The sequence below is a fragment of the Pongo pygmaeus genome, chromosome 12, assembly GCF_028885625.2.
Source record: "Pongo pygmaeus isolate AG05252 chromosome 12, NHGRI_mPonPyg2-v2.0_pri, whole genome shotgun sequence".
NCBI lineage: Eukaryota > Metazoa > Chordata > Mammalia > Primates > Hominidae > Pongo > Pongo pygmaeus.
In genome coordinates this window covers 101,769,553-101,795,440 of record NC_072385.2, presented here as the reverse complement: position 1 = coordinate 101,795,440, position 25,888 = coordinate 101,769,553, and the positions used below count along the sequence as shown (strand labels likewise).

Sequence of the window (25,888 nt, the reverse complement as noted above, 5' to 3'; positions counted from 1 at the left end):
TTTTCCAATTCACAGATGGTATATTTAGTGCTGTTCCAATAATATTGCAAAAAATAAATCTGAAGACTCACTTCTGGGTCACAGTTATTTCACTATTAACATTAAAATCTTATGGACCTACCTACAACATCTAGTGGAAATAAGTTGTGTGGCACATTGTGGTGGGTGCATTATTAAATAAATGTGCAAAGGTTTTATGGCTGTCTCAATTTTTCCATAGTCTGAGTCATTCACATACTGCCTTTATGGTGTTTATCACTTGTAAGTGAGTACCAACTGTACTAGAACTTACTGAATATTTTTCAAGTCTATTTTACTTATTACTCATTCTAAGTACATAAAATCACTGGTCTGATATGCTAGTTAGGTTTTCGCTAATACCCAGTAAAATAATTAGATAATTATTAAAATAGAAAGCATTTGTCATTATGTGAACTGGATTTATGTCGTGTACCACCTCAGGTCACACTTTGGGAAACGTAGCTTACGTATTGAGCTAACATTTTGCTGGAGTTATATAAGGTTAGTAAATGCTGTAGACTAAATATTGAAAAAAAAGCTTGCTTAAAGAGGATTTACATAATTATAGACCTGAAAAGGATCTTAGCAGTCTTTTGATCGATTCATTGATAAAGAAACTAGTCCTAAGAGCTAAAATGACTTGCTCAAGATTTTAGTTAAGTGGTAGACCTAGGAAATACCTTTCTAAGATTAGAGCTGCCTGGTTAGTGCTATAGCTGCCACCTAATTCTTATATTTATTTATTAAGGGACATGCTTTTTACGGTAGAAAAATATATCTAAAATTGTGAAGGTAATACCAAGGAAATATTTAGGCTAGACAAGAAAAGTCATTCAGCTTTTGCTTTACCCAGGCCTATAGAGAACATATCTAAAATAATAAGTAACATGTGAATTTGAATTTAGGCATATTTTCATGGTAGTGACATAATGTGCAATTAAGAAGCTATAATAATGTAATAATGCCAGTTGCAAGTTATTTCAAATAAAGTTGAATAACCTGACCTCAGGAGGGGCAGAAACCTTAGTAAACTTAGCAAATTGAGACCTAAGAAAGAGCAAGATCTGTGGTAGAGCCAGGTCTCAAGGTTTATATCCTGGTACAAACTTGTCTATACATCACCGCACCTGCCAAATGGAACTTTTTTTCCTTGTAGTTCAGATTTCCAAGAAAGGGAATATTATTGTCCTAGCTCAGCTTTTCACAATAGACTCACAAAATGAATCATGTTAAGCCTATGAATGGGTAAGACTTATCCCATAACACGCCTCCATTGTGTAAAAAAATCAGCTTTATTCCTAATTCCCCATAGTAGGAAGCTTGCATAGACCACAATAGAGACATTGTTAGATTATATCAAGAAGGTGAGTGGCAGGCATTCTTGAGTATACTGGAATTTTTATTTCATTGTAGAAACACAGAATCATAATTAGTCATCTAAAACTGGTTTTAAGGCGATAATACTAAAGATACTCACTTGAGATAGATTGTTCTCAGAATTACTTAAAATAAGTGCTTTAAATCTTGCTTATTCATGAAGCCATAGCCCTGGAAAGAGATATTGAAAAACTTCTCCATCTTCCTTCAATCCCATAGGACCATGTTTTTAATTGTATTTTAACATTAAACATTATTTTTGAAAGTTGCAAATATTAATCTTTGAAAAAAAACTCAAACTATATAGCAGAAAATAGAACATGCCCTCTCACCCAAAAGTAAGACTACATTTTAAAAGTGTATCACAGTGATCTGTCTAAATATTTTTCTCAAATATTTTACAAAGAAAGCGTATATTCTTCTGTCCTTATTTCATAGATCTCTTCCGTATCCTGTGCAGCTTGTCTATCATTTTGAGCTTTTGTATTTCTTATTTTGTTCTCCTGCTGCTTAAATGTGATTCTTTGAGATTTATAAAAGAATGTGATTGTTCTCCAGTTTTAAAAAGCTCTTCTCTATCTACTAAAATTTCCATGAATTTCTTCCTTTCTTTTTTTTTTTTTGATTGAGAGAGTCTCGCTGTGTTCTCCAGCGTGGCCTTAGGCTTAAGCGATCCTCCTGTCTCAGCCTCCCAAGTAGCTGAGATTACAGAAATTTCCATGAATTTCTAAATATGATGTTATCTTTCATATAAGCTTAAACATAAGCCTTTCTTCTTTCAAAAATATTAGAACTTACCTCTTTAAATAGTCTTATAGAGCCATTTCTTAATTTTTGTTTCCTTTTCGAATCTGTTAACTTGCATAACATAGTAAATGAACCCTTAGCTCCATAATACCACACACCTTCTACTCCTGTCCTCCCACTTTTTCTCACCCAGGCTGGAGTACAGTGAATATTTAGTGCTTTTAAATATTATTCATTACCAAGCCAAGTAGCGTACTATTTTTTCCTTGTACAGCCTTTTTTCCCCCTAAATAATTGTGTTATTTTTTCATTTGCTTCATTTTCATCTTATCGATTGATAATTCTTCTGTTCCATTTCAGTCTAATTTCCACATGGCGAAACCAATCTAAAAACCTGTTAACTCAGGTCTTTTTTTTTTTTCCAGAATACCCTTTCCTGGAACCACCTTCTTCTTTTCATTCAAGACCAAATGCTTTCCATGCCTGTGTCAAAGTGGTTGTTCTCTAATCTGTCTTTACTACCATCATAATTTCCTTTTCCTTTTTTCCTCTTTTTTATTATGTATCTCCTGTCTTTTAAATTCCATATTTTCCACTTTCATGATTTATTTTCTCATTTTGATGGCTATATCTTTCAGTAACTGAGAAAAGGTTTGTGTGAGGGAATATTTTGAGATGCTGTAGTTTTGAAAATATCTTTATTCTGCTGTTTTCTCTTATTAATAGTTTGACTGGATGTCAAGATTTCAATTGGGAACTATTTTCCATGAGTATTTTGAAGGCATTATCTATTGTCTTCTAGCTTCCAGTGCTACTTTGTAATTAGAGACAGGAGATCAGGAATCAGGATAGCATTGGACTTCTTATTTCTATTTCCCAAAGCTTTTTGGATCTTCTCTTTATTCTTCTCTTCTGATATTTTATAATGATGTGCTTGATGCATTTTCTTTTTCTTTTCTTCTTCCCTCTTGTACATTTCTTTCTTTCTTTTTTTTTGGCGGAGGGGGCAGTGGGGGAAGGAGTCTCACTCTTCTCGCCCAGGCTAGAGTGCAGTGGTGCAACCTCAGCTCACTGCAACCTCCACCTCTCGGGTTCAAGCGATTCTCCTGCCTCAGCCTCTCGAGTAGCTGGGATTACAGGCATCTGCCACCACACCCAGCTAATTTTTGTATTTTTAGTAGAGACAGGGTTTCAGGCTGATCTTGAACTCCTGACCTCAGGTGATCCGCCCTTCTCAGCCTCCCAAAGTGCTGGGATTAGAGGCATGAGCCACTGCGCCCAGCCCCTCTTGTACCTTTCTAGATATTCATCCTTCAATTCTGAGAAAGGTTCTATAATTCTTTAATTAAAAAAAATTTTTGTTGTTTCATCTTTCTCACTTTTTTTTTTTTTTAAGACAGAGTCTTGCTCTGTCACCCAGGCTGGAGTGCAGTGGTGCGATCTCAGCTCACTGCACCCTTTGCCTCCTGGGTTCGAGTGATTCTCCTGCCTCAGCCTCCCAAGCAGCTGGGATTACAGGTGCCCACCACCACCATGCCCGGCTGATTTTTGTATTTTTAGTAGAGACGGAGTTTCACCATGTTGGCCAGGCTGATTTCAAACTCCTGACCTCAGGTGATCTACCTGCTTTGGCCTCCCAGAGTGCCGGGATTACAGGCATGAGCCACTGTGCCCGGCCCTATTCTTATTTCATAGATGCAGTGTCTTCTTTTATGTCTCTGAGAGCTTTTGTCAAGTTTTCTTTTGTTTACTTTATTATCTGTTTCTTCCAGATTCCTCCTCTTTTCTTTTTGCCTTAAGCTTTTTCATATTGGAAGCTTCTCTCAAATGTCTGGTTATTCTGGTTGTCCACTTATATTATGTGGAACAATAAAAAAGTCGATTAGGACTCTATGCTGTAAGTAAGTAAATTGTTGATAGTGAGAGCCAATTAATCACAGGATGATCAAGCAGCAAGCCTCCTGTTTATTTGGGTTTCTCCAAATGGCTATAGCTGTGAATCTTTTTTTTCTGGGGTTATTTGGCTTCTCTAGAAAAGAATTTTCTAGTCTCTTGTCTGGAGAATACAAGCTTGACTATTGGTGTTCCAGAAAATGGGTGGGAAGAGAGGACTTTGTTTTCTGTTAGGTTGAGCCATGTGAAATTACTAGGTTTTGTTTTGTTTTTTGTTTTGTTTTGAGACAGAGTCTCACTCTGTTGCCCAGGCTGGAGTGCCTTGGCATGATCTTGGCTCACTGCGACCTCTGCCTCCCAGGTTCAAGCAATTCTCATGCCTCAGCCTCCCAAGTAGCTGGGATTATAGACATGCACCACCACGCCTGGCTAATTTTTGTATTTTTAGTAGAGAAGGGGTTTTGCCATGTTGACCAGTCTGGTCTTGAACTCCTGACCTCAGGTGATCCACCTGCCTTGGCCTCCCAAAGTGCTGGGATTACAGGTATGAGCCACCGCACCTGGGCTGAAGTTACTGGTTTTATAGGTCAAAAACAGTTGAGGGATAGGCATGGTGGCTTACACCTATAATCCCAGCAGTTTCAGAGGCCAAGGCAGGAAGACTGCTTAAGTCCAGGAGTTCGACACCAGCCTGGGCAATGTAGTGAGACCCCATCTGTATTAAAAAAAAAAATAGATGAATATCTTTGTTTGCAGATAACATGATTGCATATGTAGAAAATCCCAAAGAACCAACAAAAAGAGCTCCTAGAACTAATAAGTGATTATGACAAGGTGTAGAATACAAAGTTAATATACAAAGTCAATTGCTTTTTTATATACCAGCAGTGAACAACTGGAATTTGAAATTAAAACACAATACTGCCGGGCGCAGTGGCTCACACCTGTAATCCCAGCACTTTGGGAGGCCGAGGCGGGCAGATCACCTGATGTCAGGAGTTCAAGACCAGCCTGACCAATATGGTGAAACCCCCTCTTTACTAAAAATACAAAAATTAGCTGGGCATGGTGGCGGGTGCCTGTAATCTCAGCTATTCAGGAGGCTGAGGCAGGAGAATCGCTTGAACCCAGGAGGCAGAGGTTGCAGTGAGCCAAGATCGCACCATTGCACTCCAGCCTGGGGGACAGAGCAAGACTCCGTCTCAAAAAAAAAAAAAAAAACCACAATACCTTTCATATTAACACTAATAAAATGAAATACGTGTAGTTCTAACAAAGTTTGTTGTAGAAGATCTATATGAGAAGAATTATAGCACTCATGAAAGAAATCAAAGATCTAAGTAAACTGAGAGATATTCCATGTAAATGGACAGGGAGACTAAATATTATCGAGATGTCAGTTCTTCCCAAGTTCATATATCGATTCAGTGCAGTCCCAATCAAAACCCAGCCAGTTATTTTGTGGATAGTGGCAAACTAAAGTTGATATGAAAAGGCAAAAGACCTAGAACAGCCAACACAGTATTGAAGAAGAAAAAAGTCAGAGGACTGAAATTACCCAATTTCAAGACTTACTGTAAAGCTGCATTAATCAAGACAGCATGTCATTGGCAAAAGAATAGACAAATCAGTAGAACTGGACAGACAGCCTAGAAATCAACCCACACAGATAAAGTCAACTGATCTTTGGCAAAGGGACAAATACAATTCAGTGGAGAAAAGATAGCCTTTTCAACAAATGGTATAGGACAACTGGACATCCACATGCAAAAAAGTTAATTTAGACACAGACCTGACAACTTTCACAAAAATAAACTTAAATGGATCATAGACCTAAATGTAACATGCGAACTGAAACTTCTAGAGGATAACATAGGAGAAAATCTACGATAACATGAGAAAAATTTTTGGTTTGGCAGTGACTTCTGAGGTACAATACCAAAACAAGATCCTTGAAAAAAAAAATCAGTATGTTGAACTTTGTTTAAGTTATAAACTTCTGCTCTGTTAGGAGAATGAAAAGACATGCAGCAGAGTGGGAGACTTTACAAAATCCATTACTGATGAAGGACCAGTATCCAAAATATACAAAGAACTTTTAAAACTCAACAATAAGAAAATATACAACCCAGTTAATAAATGGGCAAAATATCTGAAATATCTGAACAGACACCTCACCAAGGAAGATAGATAGATGACAACAAGCATACGAATATATGCTCAACATCATGTCATTAGGGAAATTGCGCATTAAAACAACAACAAGATAGCCTACCACCCCTATTAGAATGGCTGAAATCTAAAACACTGACAACACCGAATTCTGGCAGGGATGTGGAGCAGCAGAAACTTTAATTCATTGCTGATGGAAATCTAAAATGGTAGAACCATTTTGGAAGATAGCTGGACAGTTTTTTACAGAACTAAAGACAGTTTGACAGTTTCTTACAAAACTCTTACCATATGGTCCAGCAGTTTTACTCCTTAGTATTTACCCAAATAAGTTTAAAATGTACATCCAATCAAAAAACTGCACATGAATATTTCTAGCAGCATTATTCATAGTTGCCAAAACTTGGAAGCAGCCAAGGCATCCATAAGTAGGTGAATGGATAAACAGACTTTGGTATATCATGTAATGGAGTATTATTCAGCAATAAAAAGAAATGATCTATCAAGCCACAAAAATATGTGGAGGAACCATAAATGCATATTGCTAAATGAAAGAAGCCAGTCTGAAGAGGCTACACTATAGGATTCTGACTATATGATGTTTTGGAAAAGGCAAAACTATGGAAACAGTAAATAGATCAGTGGTTGTCAGGGGAGGCAGGGAGAGATGAATAGGTGGAACATAGTGGATTTTTAAGGCAGTGAAACTGTTCTTTATGATAATCCAATGGTGGATACATGTCATTATAGCTTTGTCAAAACCCACAGAATGTAAAACATAAGACTGAACCCTAATGTAAAATATGGACTTCAGTTAATAATAATATATGAATATTTTTTCATTAGTTCTAACAAGTGTACTACACTAATATAAGATATTCAGAGTAGGAAATTGGAAAGGAATAAGAGGTTATATGGGAGCTCTGTACTTTCTGCTCAATTTTCTATAAACCTAAAATCACTAAAAAAAAAAAGTTTATTTTTATTTTTATTTTTTAAAAATTTTTTAATTTTTTGAGATGGAGTTTCACTCTTGTTGCCCAGGCTGGAGTACAATGGCACAATCTCGGCTCACTGAAACCTCCGCCTCCCAGGTTGAAGCGATTCTCATGCCTCAGCCTCCCGAGTAGCTGGGATTACAGGCATGTGCCACTATGCCCAGCTAATTTTGCAGTTTTAGTAGAGACGGCGTTTCTCCATGTTGGTCAGGCTGGTCTTGAACTCCTGATCTCAGGGGATCTGCCCACCTCAGCCTCCCAAAGTGCTGGGATTATAGGCGTGAGCCACTGCGCCCAGCAGAAGTTTTTTTTTTAAGTTGGATATTAGCCATTTCATATGATTCAACTTAAAAGTACATACACCTTCACTATTATTAAAATGTAGGTGAGATGTTTTCAGTCTGGAGCTCTACCCTTGACTCCTGCCAGCCTAGTGTCCTTGAGTCTGGAGACTCTGACTTATTTCTTTAGAGTATGAAACTCCTGCCTCCTGCTTTGGTGGTAGTTGGTACCTGCTTGACTGCCTTTGGTGGGGAGTTCCTCATACCAACTTTCAATCGGTTCCTGTGTTTGTTTATTTATTTATTTATTTATTTTTATTTATTTTTTTTGAGATGGAGTCTCGCTCTGTCGCCCGGGCTGGAGTGCAGTAGCACAATCTTGGCTCAATACAAGCTCCCCCTCCCGGGTTCACGCCATTTTCCTGCCTCAGCCTCCTGAGTAGCTGGGACGACAGGCACTTGCGACCATGCCCAGCTAATTTTTTTGTATTTTTAGTAGAGACGGGGTTTCATCGTGTTAGCCAGGATGGTCTTGATCTCCTGACCTCATGATCCGCCTGCCTCAGCCTCCCAAAGTGCTGGGATTACAGGCGTGAGCCACCGTGCCCGGCCAGTTCCTCTGTTTTTGACTGCCTACCTTACTACTGCTTTCTGTGGTGCCTGATACATCCAATTCCTGAACCTTCCCGGGATTTTTGTTCACGTCAGCGTGCTTCTTGTATCTAGGTATCCCTTCACAAGTAGGCATTTAGGTTTTAAGCTCTGCTAAATGATTTACCACACTTTATCAGTTCTCCATTTTGTGGAATTCATTGTGTTAATCTCCTTTTCTATTTTTGTTTGGAAGATTCATATATTTTTTATTCATTTAGTATTATTTTGGTGGGATTTCTAAGTAGAGAAACATACCTGTGTTCAATATGTTTTGTTTAAGCAGTCTGCTTTCATTTTTACCACTGAGGAGTTGGTTTTATTTCATTTTGTTTTTTTTTTTTTGAGACAGGGTCTCACTTTGTCAGCCAGGCTGGAGTACAGTGGCACAATCAAACTTACTGCACCTTTGGCCTCCCAAGCTCAAGTGATCCTCCTGCCTCAGCCTCCTGAATAGCTGGGAGCTCAGGCGATCCAGCACACCCAGCTAATTTTTTTTTTTTTTTTAATTTTTTGTAGAAGCAGAGTTTCCCTATGTTGCCAAAGCTGGTCTTGAACTGTTGGGCTCACGTAATCCTCCTGTCTTGGCCCCCTAAAGTCTGGGATTACAGGTGTGAGCCACCACATCCAGCTGTTTTTAATTATTACACTAATTTATGATTATGTGTTTCCTTTAAAGCTATGGGCAGCTCTGTTTGGGAAGATGCTACTGAAAAAAGGATGCTTTTTAGATGACAAAGAATACTTAAAATGTCTCTAGAATCATAGTTGCAAACTAAAGTATATATTTTTTAGTTGTTCACAGGGCTTAGAGCTCCTGCCAGAGGACTGTTACTCTTTGGTCCACCTGGGAATGGGAAGACAATGCTGGTAAGGGTTCTCTTCAAATTTGAGTTTTCTGTTGAGATATTTGGGATAATATGAAAAAAAGAAACTTTATCTTGTCCCTGAGTCTATTATTTATGACTTGCTTTTTGCTATTATACACTTTTGGTTTTTTTGTTTGTTTTATTTTTTTTGAGTGATCTTGGCTCACCGCAACCTCCGCCTCCTGGGTTCAAGTGATTTTCATGCCTCAGCCTCCCAAGTAGCTGGCATTACAGGCACACGCCACCACACCTGTCTAAGTTTTTTATTTTTGGCAGAGACAGGATTTCGCCATGTTGGCCAGGCTGGTCTCGAACTCCTGACCTCAAGCATTCCTCCTACCTGGGCCTCCTAAAGTGATGGGATTACAGGCATGAGCCACTGCACCTGGCTGATACACTTTTAAGTTTTTCAGCTACTTTTCAATGTAGAAGTAGATGGAAAACCATGTACGTTATCTTCAGTAGTGTGTTTTTGGTTGTTTAAATTTGACAGTATGATTGTCATTATTTTTTGTAAATTAAATTTTTACCTTGGAAGAGCTTACCTTACTATATTGAGTATCTTTCTAACCCCTGATTTTTGCTTCTACTATCATAATAACTTTATTTAAGTAATCAGTATGTTATAGCTTTTTTTTTTTTTTAAGTATTCTTTTGCCAGAAGTTTTTATCAGGCTCTGGATACCTCTTTCCTCTGCATAGTCCTCCTGGATGGAAAAAACAAAGAGGGAAAGAGTAACTTTTCCTTAGATGTTTGTCTTTCTCAAAGCAGTTATCTTTGTATATCTAAGAAGAGAGGAGAATAACACTGTCTCTCTTTTTTTTCAAATCTCTCTCTACTCATTCTCTCTCAGGAGGAGAGTAGAAAGAAGCACAGCTCTTCCTATAACCTGTCCTTATTACTGAGAAAGGAACACATTGATTGCCATGTATTGGGGATTGTATTATACCTTACATTTTTATTTTTATTTTTTATTAATTTTTTTTTTTTAGACAGAGTCTTACTCTATCACCCAAGCTGGAGTGCAGTGATGTGATCTCGGCTCACTACCATCTCTTCCTCCTGGGTTCAAGCAATTCTGCCACGTCAGCTTCCCGAGTAGCTGGGATTACAGGCATGCGCCACCACGCCTGACTAATTTTTGTATTTTTATTAGAGACGGGGTTTCACCGTGTTGGCCAGGCTGGTCTCAAACTCTTGGCCTCGAGTGATGCGCCTGCCTCGGCCTCCCAAAGTGCTGGGATTACAGGCATGAGCCACCACACCCGGCCTCATAGCTTACATTTTTAGAGAATCTTTTCTAGTACTTAAATCGGTAAATATGGTTATCTTTTAAATGTAATATATTGAACTAATTTAATATTTGCTCTTGTGATTTTTAAAGGCTAAAGCAGTAGCTGCAGAATCAAATGCAACCTTCTTTAATATAAGTGCTGCAAGTTTAACTTCAAAATACGTGAGTGCTCTGTTTCCAATATTGTTGTATTTTAAGTTATTGTCTAAATGTTACTGTGTTAACTAAATGGTAATAATACTTCATGAAAATATTTTTCTAGGAGTTTATTATTGTATCTTATTTACATATGATGAATATCAGTCTTCAGAGTAGAAAGTTATGTACATTTGTGTTGTCAAATACTGTATTAGTTTACTGGGCCATGTAATAAAATACCGTAAATTGGCTGGCTTAAACATCAGCAATTTATTGTCTCACAGTTGTGGAAGGTAGAAGTCCAAGATCAGTCAAAATGTTGGCAGGGTTGCTTCCTCCTGAGGGCTGTGAGGGAAAATGTATGTTGTGTGCCTCTCTCCTAGCTTCTGGTGGCTTGCTGGCAATCTTTTGTATTCCTTGGCTTGTAGATGCATCCCTCCTATCTCTGTCTTTATCTTCATGTGGCATTCTCCCTGTATCTGTCACCATGTCCAAATTTCCCCTGTGGATTAGGACCCACCCTAATGATCTCAATTTAAGTTTGTCATCAGCAACAATTCTATGTCCAAATAAGGTCACATTCATAGGTACTAGGGATAGGACTTCAACACGTTTTTGGAGAACACAGTTCAACCCATTAACAAATACTATCACTTTCCACTTAAGCTTCAAGTAAAGTGGATTTTATCTCAAGGAGCCACCAGATAGGAACACAGATCTGATGGCATAAACTGAGTATTTCTGGCCTTCTGATTCTGATCTAAAATATGACACAAGATTTTCCCTGTTTTATTTATTTATTTTTTTTGTAGTAGAGACACGGTCTTGCTATGTTGCCAGGCTACTTTCAAATTCCTGGGCTTAAGCAATCCTCCTACCTCGGACTCTCAAAGTGCTGGAATTACAAGTGTGAGCCACCACACTTGGCCAGTAGATTTTCCCTGCTTTCTTTTGATTGTTTATAATTTAGTTTTCTTTTTCCATTCACCCTCCGCTGACCCTATAGTATTATTCAAAGAAGTGTTCAGTCTAGTTTTGGGGTAGGGCAAGCATAACTACAGTGCTTAAAGAGAGTAATTTGTCTGGTGTGCAGAACTAGTGTGCAGATATAACTGGTACATTGCAAAACTGAAGTAGTTTCTGTCAAACCTCACACTGCTTTGTCTTTCTCCATCTCTCCCTTTCTCTTGGTTGCCCCCTCCCCCTCCCGATGATACCTTAGTCTCTGCTTGCCTTTATCAAAACCTTTACGATTGGCCAGGCACAGTGGCCCATGCCTGTAATCCTAGCATTTTGGGAGGCCGAGGCAGGAAGATCACCTGAGCCCAGAAGTTGGAGACCAGCCTAGGCAACATGGTGAAGCTCCATCTCTACCAAAAATAAAAAATTTAGCCAGGTGTGGTGGCAGGCACCTGTAGTCCCAGCTACTTGGGAAGCTGAGGCGAGAGGATCTCTTGAGCCTGAGAGGTTGAGGCTGCAGTGAACTGTGATCATGCCACTGCACTCCAGCCTGAGTGACAGTGTGAGACCCTGCCTCAAAGAAACAAAACAAGGGGGGGGCATGGTGTCTAACTCCTGTAATCCCAGTACTTTGGGAGACTGAGGCAGGAGGATTGCTTGAGGCCAGGAGTTCGATACCATCCTGGGCAACATAGTGAGACCCCCATCTCTACAAAAAATAAAAAATTTAGCTGGACATGCCAGCAAATACCTGGTCCCAGCGAATCAGGAGGCTGAGGTGGGAGAATCACTTGAGTTGAGGAGGTTGAGGTTGCATTGAGCCACGATCATGCCAATGCATTCCAACCTGGGCGTCAGAGCAAGACCACGTCTCAAAAACAAAACAAACTTTTATGGTTGAAAGTGTTTTGGCAACATACTTAAACTGAAATGTGAATCTCTGATGAAAGAACATGTTACCTGTAAAAGTTTGAAGTGTTGGCATTTGTTGCACTGAAATCCAGAGGTGAGGCCAGGCGGGTGGCTCATGCCTGTAATCCCAGCACTTTGGGAGGCCGAGGCTGGCAGATCACCTGAGGTCAGGAGTTCAAAACCAGCCTGGCCAACATTGCAAAACCCCGTCTCGACTAAAAATACAAAAATTAGCCAGACTTGGTGGTGTGCGCCTATAATCCCAGCTATTCGGGAGGCTGAGACACGAGAATTGCTCGAACCCAGGAGGCAGAGGTTGCAGTGAGCCGAGATGGCACCACTGCACTCCAGGCTGGGCAACTGAGTGAGACTCTGTCTCAAAAAAAAAAAAAAAAAAATCCAGAGGTGAATCCAGAGGTCATCATCACATGATATCCAGATAGCCTCTTTCCATGAGAGGCTCAAAGGATAATTTTACTGTCTACAGTTTTGCAGAGAGAGAAACTTGATTTTTTCAGTACACCAAGAGCAGATCTATGTCTTCGGAACAGACATGAGATCAGAATTGTCTAGCTGCTATGAACAACATGTTCTCTCCCTGTGCTTATAGACATGTATGGGAAACTTATTTGTAAGGTTGTATAATGAGCAGTGAGTTAAAGGCAAACTTGACATGTTGACCATAGTTGTTATGGCATTGGACTAAAGTAGCCTCCGTCACTATGATAGAGATAGCCTTGGTGTTGGACCCATAGTTTTTGAAGTCTGTTTGCTGAGACTCCCTCTTTTTTAGACAGTTCTTCAAATATTGTTATGCTTTTTCCTGTCATGGGATTCCTCTTCATGGAGTTTCCTTTCTCAGGAACACTATCTTCTCCTGGTTAATTTGTACTTATTCAGATACCAGTTGAAATGTTACAACCTTCCCTGACCCTCCAAACTATTCCCCCTTATTATTCTCCTAGCACCACTTGCACCTCATTTGCATACTCATTGGAGTTGCAATTCATATTCATTGATAGGATTATTTTAATTGTATCTGATATCACTGTCACCTCCACTAGAAGATGGTCTCCATGCGGGCAGAGACTATCACCATGTGTTCTTCACTTCGATTTTCAGTAGTTGGCTGTGAGTAGGTACTGAATAAATATTTGTGGAGTAATCATATGAGGTGTAGATATTATTCTCATACCTCTATTTTATTAATTAGGGAATTACAGAGTTCAGTGATCTGCTCAGGATCTCATAACCAGGAAGTGGGAAACTAGGATTTGAGCTCCAGTGAGTGTGGCCTTTCATTAAAAATATTACAGCAACCATTCTCTCTTTTTTTTTTTTTTTGAGATGGAGTCTTGCTCTGTCACCAGGCTGGAGTGCAGTGTCACGATCTCGGCTCACTGCAGCCTCCGCCTCCCGGATTCAAGCGATTCTCCTGCCTTAGCCTGCCAAGTAACTGGGACTACAGGCACCCACCACCACACCCAGCTAATTTTTGTATTTTAGTAGAGACGGGGTTTCACCATGTTGGCCAGGATGGTCTCAATCTCCTGACCTCGTGATCCGCCCGCATCTACCTCCCAAAGTGCTGGATTATAGGCGTAAGCCACCACACCCGGCCTACAGCAACCATTCTCTTTTATCCATACTTGTTTCAAGAGTACTCTGTTTCATCTTCATGTTTCCAGAAACAGCATAGCATTCATGATCTTAACCCCCAATTCTGATACTGCCTGAATATCTTGAAGTAAGTTTACTTTTAAGAAAGTTGAGGCTAAGTGTGGTGGCTCATGCCTGTAATCCCAGCACTTTGGGAGGCCAAGGCAGGTGGATCACTTGAGCTCAGGAGTTCAAGACCAGGCTGGGCAACATGGCGAAACCCTGTCTCTACCAGAAATACAAAAAATTAGTCGGGCCTGGTGGCGTGTGCCTGTGGTCCCAGCTGCTTGGGAGACTGAAGTGGGAGGATTTCTTGAGCCTGGGAGGTGGAGTTTGCTGTGAGCCGAGAGATCATGCCACTGCACTCCAGCCTGGGTGGCAGAGTGAGATCTCATCTCAAAAAAAGAAAAGAAAAAGAAAATTGAAATGTCTAGTCTATCATTTTGTCAGTTCTAGCTAATACAATTTTTTCCTTATGTCTAACTGAAATCTGCTTTTTCTAATTTTTACATACTTGATTTAGCAAAACTCAATCTTTTTTTTTCTATGAGACAGGCTTTCAAATATATAGGAACTTAATGTTATATCTGCTTCCCCCCCAGCCCCCAGAATAGTTACTATTTTAGTTGTCTTTCTATGGTCTCATGCCAGTTTGTCAGTCTGCCTAGATAAGAACTGAATATTTTACCTCAGATGTGACCTGACTTTGAAGACTTAAAAAGGAAGCATTGTGCCAGGAGCAGTGGCTCACACCTGTAATCCCAGCACTTTGGGAGGCCGAGGTGGGCGGGTCACCTGAGGTCAGGAGTTTGAGACCAGCCTGATCAACATGGAGAAACCCTGTCTCTACTAAAAATACAAAAGATGAGCCGGGCATTGTGGCACATGCCTGTAATCCCAGCTACTCGGGAGGCTGAGGCAGGAGAATCACTTGAGCCCAGGAGGCGGAGGTTGCAGTGAGCCGAGATTGCGCCATTCCACTCCAGCCTGGGCAACAAAAGTGAAACTCCATCTCAAAGAAAAAAAAAGAAGCAGCATTGTATAATATTATGTAGATGTTCTGTCTCATGATATATCCTGAGAAAGCTTTTGGTAGGAACTGCATCATAGTCATGGACAACATTTGTGTTATTAGAATATCTAGATTATTTTCCACAAAAAATCAGTTACATATGTATCTTAACATGTTGTATTATTGTTTAACCTTGTTTAGGGAATAACTTACATGTAGAAAAGTATTTATAGCAGAAGTATACAGCTGTATACAGCTCAGTGGATTACCACAAAGCGAATATACTTTCATAATCACCACCCAGGTCAAGAAATAAATTGTTACCTGTGGCCCTAAAATCCCTCCAGGCACTCCATCATCTTTATCCACTCACTCCTCTCCCTCAAAACCACTAGACTCCTAACATCATAGACAAAGCTAGCATGCCTTTGAACTTTATATAAATCTAATAATGTAGGATTTTGTGTGTATGTGTATTTGGCTTCTTTCATCAGCATTATATTTGTGAGATTTATCCAGGTTGTTGCAAGTAGTTGTAGTTGTGCTTTTTTACACAGATTTAATTTTTATATTTTTCTTATATGTTCAGACTGTTAACCTGCTTATTATTCAAAAACAAAACAAAACAAAAAACGAACATTCACATAGTTCTTGCCAGTTTACAGTGTTTTTCCACACAGTCTTCAAAATGTAAAGTTTGGTCTTCAGTACATCAGTATGCTGCTAGATTTAAATACTAGGAAAAAAAAATCAGAGAAGTTAATATTAACTGTCACCTCCACTAGAAGATGGTCTCCATGTGGGCAGTAATATTTCTCTTCTATTATTTGTGCTAATAAGTAAAATCTTCTGTAAGTTTCTTTAAATATTTTAATAAACCATAGTACTTAAAATGTTCTCAATATTCTAAAGTAGTTAAAAGTAACTATAAAATGGTACCTGTTTTCCTGATCACATTTTACTTCCTATGTGAAATTTTACAAGTCGTTATTCTACTTATTTATTAATTTATTTTTTGAGACAGGGTCTTGTTCTGTCGCCCAGGCTGGAGTACAGTGGCGTGATCATGGCTCATTGCAGCCTCAGCCTCCTGGGCTCAAGTGATCTTGCCACCTTAGCATCCCAACTAGCTGGGACTATAGGCACGTGCCACCATGCCCAGCTAATTTTAAAAAGTTCTGGGGGGCTGGATGCGGTGGCTCACGCCTGTAATCCCAGCACTTTGGGAGGCTGAGGCAGGCGAATCACAAGGTCAGGAGTTCGAGACCAGCCTGGCTAACATGGTGAAACCCTGTCTCTACTAAAAATACAAAAAATTAGTGGGGTGTGGTGGCAGGCGCCTGTAATCCCAATTACTCAGGAGGCTGAGGCAGGAGAGTTGCTTGAACCTGGGAGGCAGAGATTGCAGTGAGCCAAGACTCCATCTCAAAAAAAAATTTTTTTTTTGTAGCGACAAGGTGTCACTGTGTTGCCAGGGCTGGTCTCAAACTTCTGGGCTCAAATGTTCCTCCCATTTCGGCCTCCCAAAGTGCTAGGATCACAGGCATGAGTCACTGTGCCTGGTCTTCAAGTTGTTATTAAAGCATGTTTACCCACATTATGCACATGGTATAATGGAAAGTATTGTTGTGGAAGTTAGGAGATAGGGATTCTAGCCTAGCTTTTTATTTTTTTGGGACAAGGTCTCACTTTTTCGCCCCAGGCCGAAGTGCAGTGGTGCGATCTCGGCTCACTGCAACCTCCGACTCTCAGGTTTAAGCAATTCTCCCACCTCAGCCTCCCGAGTAGCTGGGATTTTCGGTATGCGCCCCAACGTCTGGCTAATTTTTGTATTTTTAGTAGACACAGGGTTTCACCATGTTGGCCAGGCTGTTCTTGAACTCCTGAACTCAGGTGATCCACCCACCTTGGCCTCCCAAAGTGCTGGGATTACAGGCATGAGCCACCGCACCCGGCCTCTAGCATAACTTTTACATCCTGAACTGGCCTTAAGAAAGTATAACTTTAGGCCTGTTTCATCTGTAAAATGTTAATGTCATAGGAGATGATCTTTTGAGATTTCTTTCAGCTCTGATAATTTTTTGTGTGTGTGTGTGAGACGGAGTCTTGCTCTGTTGCCCAGGCTGGAGTGCAGTGGTGCCATCTTGGCTCACTGCAAGCTCCACCTCCTGGGTTCACGCCATTCTCCTGCCTCAGCCTCCCGAGTAGCTGGGACTACAGGCACCCGCCACCACGCCTGGCTAATTTTTTGTATTTTTAGTAGAGGCGAGGTTTTACCGTGTTAGCCAGGATGGTCTCGATCTCCTGACCTCATGATCTGCCCGCCTCAGCCTCCCAAAGTGCTGGGATTACAGGTCTGAGCCGCCACGCCCGGCCCAGAATATTTGTTTTGATTATTCTAAATCTGGTGACATTTCTTTTGTTTTTAAGTTAAATCTTCAGTAAAAAGAATAAATGCCACCTAGAGGACAGAAAAATTTTTACAGTAGATTATCACAGACCTCATGACTCATTACTTTGGTGTATAAAATGGCCTTTGTATGGTGTCAGCACCTAGGAATGTCTCAAGGGGTGTTCATTGACCTTCTGGACTATCTGGAAATATTTTGATATTTATTGGCTGGGCGCGGTGGCTCACGCCTGTAATTCCAGCACTTCAGGAGGCCAAGTTAGGTGGATCACTTGAGGTCAGGAGTTTGAGATCAGCCTGGCCAACTAAGTTAGTTGACTATTTGTGAAATTTCCCTCTCCAAATAGGAAAGATATGATTGGAAACATTATTCAGAAGGAAGACGTTTTAAAGAAGGGCAAGCTTAAAGACTATCTAATGAATTTACCAATATGGTAAAACCCCGTCTTTACTAAAAATACAAAAATTAGCTAGGTGTGGTGGTGGGCGCCTGTAATCCCAGCTACCTGGGATGCTGAGGGATGAGAATCACTTGAACCCAGGAGGCAAAAGTCACAGTGAGCCGAGATTGCACCACTGCACTCCAGACTGGGCTATAGAGCAAAACTCTGTCTCAAAAAAAAAAGAAAAGAAATTTTGATATTTATGTGAGAATGACTTTTCACGGTGTTCTTAATAGCGCAAGTTTTGTTTAGGAGAGCACATTCCAACTTACTTGCTTCTATAAATATACCGTGTAATTTAGGGCTTAAAGAATATGTACAGTGTCTTTTTCTCTTCCCTAGTCTTCCCCTTTTCTCACTAGTTATATCCTTGACTGAATAGCTATTTCATTCTCAAGTCTTAGGAATGCAGGGTGAAGCAAAACAGATGAATTTTTAAAGCACTTACCAGGCTGTATGAAATCACAGTCTGTTGTCTAAAATTGTAAGGGACGGTTCAGTAGTACTCTCCCCTTTCTCAAACCAAATCTTTGGTTGTTTTAAGGAAGGGAAATTAAATTCCTGTGTGCTAGATTTTCAACATAAAATTTAAAAAACGGGAATAATGTTGCATTTTATGTGTATAACAGTATAATGCTTTGTTTTAGGTGGGAGAAGGAGAGAAATTGGTGAGGGCTCTTTTTGCTGTGGCTCGAGAACTTCAACCTTCTATAATTTTTATAGGTAAGAACGTATTTTCCAACTAAGTTATTGACTATTTGTGAAATTTCCCTCTCCAAATAGGAAAGATACGATTGGAAACATTATTCAGAAGGAAGAAGTTTTAAAGAAGGGCAAGCTTAAAGACTATCTAATGAATTTAATAGGACCCACTATATTAATAAGTAGTAAACTAGATTAATCTCAGATGACTCATATAGCTTGGTCTTTAATTAAAGTCTTATACTTGTATTTCCTCTAGATGAAGTTGATAGCCTTTTGTGTGAAAGAAGAGAAGGGGAGCACGATGCTAGTAGACGCCTAAAAACTGAATTTCTAATAGAATTTGATGGTGTAAGTGTTGATTATGATATTTTTAATGTGGCAGCATTTTAGTTATATATTTTCCTATTAAATGGCCAAGGTTAAAAATACAAATATCTTTATATTTGTTATTACTTTTCTAAATGAATTGAAAAAAGATTTTTTGCTTGTAGGTACAGTCTGCTGGAGATGACAGAGTACTTGTAATGGGTGCAACTAATAGGCCACAAGAGCTTGACGAGGCTGTTCTCAGGTAGGGAGATTTATATGGAAATACATGCATTTATTACAGACAATATTTACTCATGTGTCCATCTTACATATTATTTCCTTGCTCTCAGTTTTAAGACTAAATTCACTATTTTCTTCCAGTACTATCCCTAGCCTCTTGTTACCAACTACATAAGGATTTTGAGGTCAACAGCTTGATATCAGGAGAATTAGTCTAGTAAAGGTTTAGTTACGGTTTTAGGCAAATTGGTCAGTTCTTCTGGGTTGCATTAAATTATCTTTAAACTTCAAAATTGATTCTTACCGTCTTTTATTGGGCTTCATGAGAAGATGATCAAATCAGGGTTCATGGAAAATGTGTTTTCTGTTCTTGTGTGTTTGAGCCAGTTTATTCCCTTCATACTGGAAGGACGGTTTGGCTCAGCACAAAATTCTTGGGCATCCTTTCCCAAGGAATTTACAATATTGCTCCATTGTTTCTAGGATTGGCTGTAGTAGTGTAAAAGTCTGAATCCAAATTGATTTTTTAAAATTTGTAAATTAACTTGATTTTTTCTCTCTTTACTGGATGGGTTACGTGGGTATATTGCACCCAGGTAGTGAGCATAGGGTGCAGTAGGTAGTTTTTCAACCCACACCTCACTCCTTTCTTCCCCCAGGTAGTAGTCTGCAGTGTGTATTGTGCCCATGTTTATGTCCATGTGTACTCGATTTTTAGCTCCCACTTACGAGAACATGAGCTATTTGGTTTACTGTTCCCACGTTAATTGGCTTAGTATTAAGGCCTCCACCTCCATCCATGTTGCTGCAAAGGACATTATTTCATTATTTTTTATGGCTGCGTAGTACATAGTATTCCATGGTGTGTACATTCCACATTTTCTTTATCCAGTCCACCATTGATGGACACTTAGATTGGTTCTGTGTCTGCTGTCGTGAATAGTACAGCAATAAACATGAAATGCATGTCTTTTTGGTAAAATGATCTATTTTCCTTTGGGTATATACCCAGTAATGGGATTGCAGGGTCAAAGGTAGATCTGTTTTATGTTTTTTGAGAAATCTTCAAACTGCTTTCTACAATGACTGAACTGTACATTCCCACCAGCAGTACATATGCTCCACAACCTCACCAACATCTGTTATTTTTTTACTTTTTCCCGCCAATCTGTAGACAATATGGGATGTTTTTTGCCATTTTATTAATAGCCATTCTGACTGGTGTGAGATATCTCATTGTGATTTTGATTTGCATTTTTCTGATGGTTAGTGATGATGAGCATTTTTTCATGTTTGTTGTCCCCTCATATGTCTTTTGAGAAGTGTCTATTCATTTCCTTTTTACCCATTTTTTAATAGGGTTGTCTGTTTTTAGCTTGTTCAATTGTTTGAATTCCTTATAGATTCTGGATATCAGACCATTGTTAGATGCAGTTCTGTAGGTTGTCTGTTTACTCTGTTGATGGTTCTTTTTGCTGTGCAGAAGCTCTTTAATTAGGTCCCACTTGTCAATTTTTATTTTTGTTGCAGTTGTGTTTGGGGACTTAGCAAAAATTTTTTTCTGAGGCTGATGTCAAGAAGTGTATTTCCTAGTTTTCTTCTAGCATTTTTATACTTTGAGATCTTACATTTAAATCTTTAATCCACCTTGAGTTAACTTTTGTATATGGTGAAAAGTAAGGGTCCAGTTTCATTTTTCTACATATGGCTAGCCAGTAATCCCCATGCCATTTATTGAATAGGGAGTCCTTTTCCTCATTGCTTGTTTTTGTCAGTCTTATCAAAGATCAGATGGTTATAGGTGTATGGCTTTATTTCTCAATTTTCTATCCTGTTCCTTTGGTCTGTGTGTCTGTTTTTACACCAGAATTATGCTGTTTGGGCTGCTGTATAGTTCAGTTTAAAGTCAGGTAACGTGATACTTACAGCTTTGTTCTTTTTGCTTAGGATGCGTTGTCTATTTGGACTCTTTTTGGTTCCATATGAATTTTAGAATATTTTTTTCTAATTTTGTGAAAAATAACATTGATAGTTTGATAGAAATAGCATTGAATCTGTAAATTGCTTTGGGCAGTATGGTCATTTTACGACCAGAGAAATCAGGCAAGAGAAGGAAACAAAAGGCATCCAAATAGGAAAAGAAGTCATCATACTCTCTCTCTTCTTCACTGGCAATATGATTCCATACTTTGAAAACCCTAAAAATTCCGTCAAAGGGCTACTAGAACTGATAAATGATTTTACCCCAAGATTCAGGACACAAAATCAGTGTACAAAAAATTAGTACCATTTCTATACGCTAATAATGTCCAGGCTAAGAGTCAAATCAAGAACACAGTCCCATTTACAATAGCCACAAAGAAAATGAAATAATGGCTGGGCACGGTGGCTCATGCCTGTAATCCCAGCACTTTGGGAGGCTGAGGCAGGTGGATCACCTGAGGTCAGGAGTTCAAGACCAGCCTGACCAACATGATGAAACCCCGTCTCTACTAAAAATACAAAAAATTAGCCGGGCGTGGTGGTGGGCGCCTGTAATCCCATCTACTCGGGAGGCTGAGGCAGGAGAATCGCTTGAACCCAGGAGGCACAGGTTGCAGTGAGCCGAGATCATGCCACTGCACTGCAGCCTGGGTGTGAAAGAGCAAGAATCCGTTTCCAAAATTAAAAAAAAAAAAGAAAATGGAATACCTAGGAATACGGCTGATGAAGGAGGTGAAAGAATCTGTACGAGGAGAACTGTAAAGCACTGCTAAAATAAATCAGAGATGACACAAATAAATGGAAAAACACTCCATGCTCATGGATTGGAAGAATCAATATCGTTAAAATGGGAAATTTATCTTAAATTTTTTCCCTAGTTCATTTTTCTGTTTTCTTTTGCACATAAATTATGTGTTATGTTGCATCCTTTTGTTTTCCCTCTCTGTAATTTTCTTCTTAATCCTTTTAAACTCTTAGGTCTTTTGTAATTTTCTTCTTAACCCTTTTAAACTCTTAGGTCTTTTTGTTTTGTTCTGTTTTCCCAAGTCTGTTGCCTTTATTTCTTACTAGGTTAGTATCTAATCTCCTTTCTGCTATATCTTTTGTAACTCTTCTTTCCTTGGTGGTTTTCTATTCATTACTTTCCTGACATATGTTATTCTACTTTTCATCTTCTGTTTTATTTCTTTGAGCATCTGTATGTTATTTCCATAAGCTCTTACATTTCATTGGGCTCTTGTTTCATAGAAAACAATTTTTTTGGGAGGACAGACCACTTGAGGCCAAAAGTTTGAGACCAGCCTGGCCAACATAGTACAACCCTGTCTCTGCTAAAAATACAAAAAATTAGCTGGCTGTGGTCGCACACACCTGTAATCCCAGCTACTCAGGAGGCTGAGAATCACTTGAACCCAGGAGGCAGAGGTTGCAGTGAGCCAAGACGGCAGCACTGTACTCTAGCCTGGGGGACAGAGCAAGGCTCTGTCTCAAAAAAAAAAAAGAAAACAATTTTTTGGTCAGGCGTCATGGTGGGTCACACCTGTAATCCCAGCACTTTGGGAGGCCAGATCACTTGAGGCCAGGAATTCCAGACCAGCCTCACCAACGTGGCAAAACCACATATCTATAAAAAAAACTTAAGGATAAAAAAAATTAAATTATTTTATTTCGTGGAAAGATACTTGGTCATAATTTTAGTTTGCTCTATGGCACAATCTTCTCATGCATGTTGTTCATTTTATCTAGTTTATGTTTATTGTGTTTTGTTTGCTCTTTTTTGGGGGCAGGTTTTGTTGTTTTGTTTTTTGTTTTTTTTTAAAATGAGCCCTATCCTGGTTTTTCCTTTTTGCTTATTATTTTTCTTTGAATAAAAGGAGTTTTCTTGGAAAACCTAGTTTTGGAAGGATATTGTAGGGGAAGGGATAGGTATCTTGAGTAGTCCATGTATACACTAAACTAGCGTGCAGCCTCCCTCACTTACAGTGAAGCCCTACCTAATAATGAAGTATATGTGTGTGTAAATAAGAGATAGGGTTGATTTATTCTTCTACTAAAAAATATTGGTCACTGCAAGACATTGTCTTCCCGCCAGACTGTTAGATGCCTTCTTACAAAGATAATTCGTCTTAGAGTTTCTTTGTTCATTCTCACCTTCCTTGCCATTCCTATGCTATCAATTAGGGTTTACATGGTCTGCAGAGCCAGGCCTCATATGCTTGTTTAAATGTGGAGGGACTGGCCTTATTACCCTTTAGGGTGTGCTATCTCTTTTTGGGAGGAAAACTGTACTCTGACAGTCATGTCCATGATCTTTAGCGGCAGATCCTTTGTGTGTCTTCCTTTGTCAGTGTAATTTTCACTGCCCTAGGCAGTTCACCTTTATGTATTTTAGTTCCATAAATGTTACCTAGTTTGTTGATGAAGTGTATGTTTCTGTTTCTATTATCCTTGCTGATTTTAGTTTTTTTCAGATTCAAGAAGACAGGAGATCTACTTATATCAGATATTTTGTTTGTTTTAAAGCATTACTGCTATTAAAAACATATACATACATAAATGATTAATTCTAACAATACCGAATTAAGGATTTTAAACATGAACTAGTTTTAAAAGAGTAACAAAAATATTTTTACATTGATAACTACCAAAATGCATTCCAGTGCCTTGAATATTATATTTTATAAGCTTTTTCCTGTCATTTGCTGTTTCAGCTTTAAATTCAAAATTATATTTCTAAAAGTGCTGGATTTTTTTTTTTAGGCGTTTCATCAAACGGGTATATGTGTCTTTACCAAATGAGGAGGTATGTATCTGTGTCTGAATTTTTTTTGTTTTAGAGCAGAAAGAAGAACTACCATCTTGACAATATTAAGTCTTCCAATCCATGGTACAGCTACTTTGGAAAACAGTTTAGTGGCTTCTTAAAAAGATGTACATAAGCTTACTGTCAGACCCAGCAATTTCACTCCTAAGAATTTACCCAAGAGAAACAAAAATGTATGTCCACACAAAGACTTGTACAAGAATTTTTATAACAGCAATATTAATAATAGCCAGAACTACAAATGATCTAAAATGTTCATTTTGGTGAATAAACAAATGTGGTATATTCATTTAATGGATACTGTTATCCATTATACATGCTGCATACTCACTTCATATATTAAGTTTTATGAATGAAACTCCAAAACATTATAAGTGAAAGAAGCAAGATGATATATGTCGCATATCATATGATTCTGTTTATATGCAGAAAACGCAAATTTATTTTTTATTTATTTATTTTTTTGAGATGGAGTCTTGCTCTGTCGCTCAGGCTGGAGTGCAGTGGCGTGATCTCGGCTTACTGCATCCTTTACCTCCCGGGTTCAAGTGATTCTCCTGCCTCAGCCTCCCGAGTGGCTGGGACTGCAGGCATGTGCCACCACGCCTGGCTAATTTTTTGTATTTTTAGTAGAGACGGGTTTCACTGTGTTAGCCAGGATGGTCTTGATCTCCTGACCTCGTGATCTGCCCGCCTCAGCCTCCCAAAGTGCTGGGATTGATTACAGGCATGAGTCACCGCGCCCGGCCAGAAATCGCAAATTTCTAGAAACGTAAAGCAGATCAGTGGGTTGTCAGGGTGAGAGTTGGGAATGAGGATTAACTGCAAACAGGTATGAGTGAACTAAAAAGTGTTCTAAAACTGGATTGTGGTGATGATTGCACATCTCTATAAATGTATTAAAACTCATTGAATTATATACTTACAATGGGTGAAATTCATAGTAGATGAATTCATACCTCTATGAAACTGTTTTTTTGCAGCAAAATATTTATTGCTATGTTTTTATTCAAGTGTGGTGAATTATTGCTATGTTTTTATCCAGGTGTGGTGTCTCACGCCTATAATCCCAGCACTTTGGGAGGCTGAGATGGGAGGATCGCTTGAGCCAGGAATTCAAGACCAGCCTGGGCAACATAGGGAGACCCTGTCTCTACAAACAGTTTTTTAGAAATTAACCAGGCATGGTGGCACGTGCCTTTGGTCCCAATTACTCGGGAGGCTGAGATGGGAGGAGTGCTTGAACCCAGGATATTGAGGCTATAGTGAGCTATGATTGTGCCCTGCACTCCAGCCTGGGTAACAGCACCAGACCCTGTCTCAATATAAAAAAAGAAAAGAATCATTAATTCTGAAATTAGACTGAATGATCATTTTTTAATATTTTTCAGACAAGACTACTTTTGCTTAAAAATCTGTTATGTAAACAAGGAAGTCCATTGACCCAAAAAGAACTAGCACAACTTGCTAGGTGAGTAATTTGGATTTGGTTTATCTTACAGCTTTTATTTATTTTTTGTAAATAATTCTTTTTTTAGTTATTTAAAGTAATCTTAAGTATGAAATGAGTAATTCATTTATCAGAAGACTTTCTCTCATCCTTTACCTCCATTGCCTTTTTCTTACCTCTTATTCTTATATATATGTGGAATCTAAATTTCACTTACTATGTCCTCTGCAAGACATGACCTAAATATCTAATGATGATAGTATATTCTTTTTATAAATTTATTAAAACCTGTAAGTGGTATTAAAGTAATTTAAACATTTACACCCTGGGCAACATGGTAAAACCCCATCTCTACAAAAAATAAAATGAGTCAGGAATGGTGGCACATACCTGTAGTCCCAGCTACTTGGGAGGTTGAGGTGGGAGGATCGCTTCAGCCTAGGAGGTGGAATGGAGGTTGAGAGACAGTGAGACCCTGTCTCAAAAAAAATTTTAAACATTTCATATTGCACACTAACACAGATATTTTTATATAAACT

At 39.0% G+C, this 25,888-nt stretch overlaps 1 protein-coding gene across 6 annotated transcripts in view; it reads left to right on the top strand.

The window, feature by feature from the left end:
• SPAST (spastin) overlaps positions 1–25,888 on the top strand; it is an 89,838-nt gene that overhangs the window by 52,052 nt on the left and 11,898 nt on the right. For all 6 annotated transcript variants that reach the window (XM_054473270.2, XM_054473273.2, XM_054473274.2 and 3 more), the window contains 7 exons: positions 8,936–9,010; positions 10,395–10,466; positions 18,486–18,561; positions 18,800–18,891; positions 19,035–19,114; positions 23,836–23,878; positions 25,291–25,370. In XM_054473270.2, the coding sequence (XP_054329245.1) occupies positions 8,936–9,010; positions 10,395–10,466; positions 18,486–18,561; positions 18,800–18,891; positions 19,035–19,114; positions 23,836–23,878; positions 25,291–25,370 (518 nt within the window). The remainder of the gene's footprint in view (positions 1–8,935; positions 9,011–10,394; positions 10,467–18,485; positions 18,562–18,799; positions 18,892–19,034; positions 19,115–23,835; positions 23,879–25,290; positions 25,371–25,888) is intronic.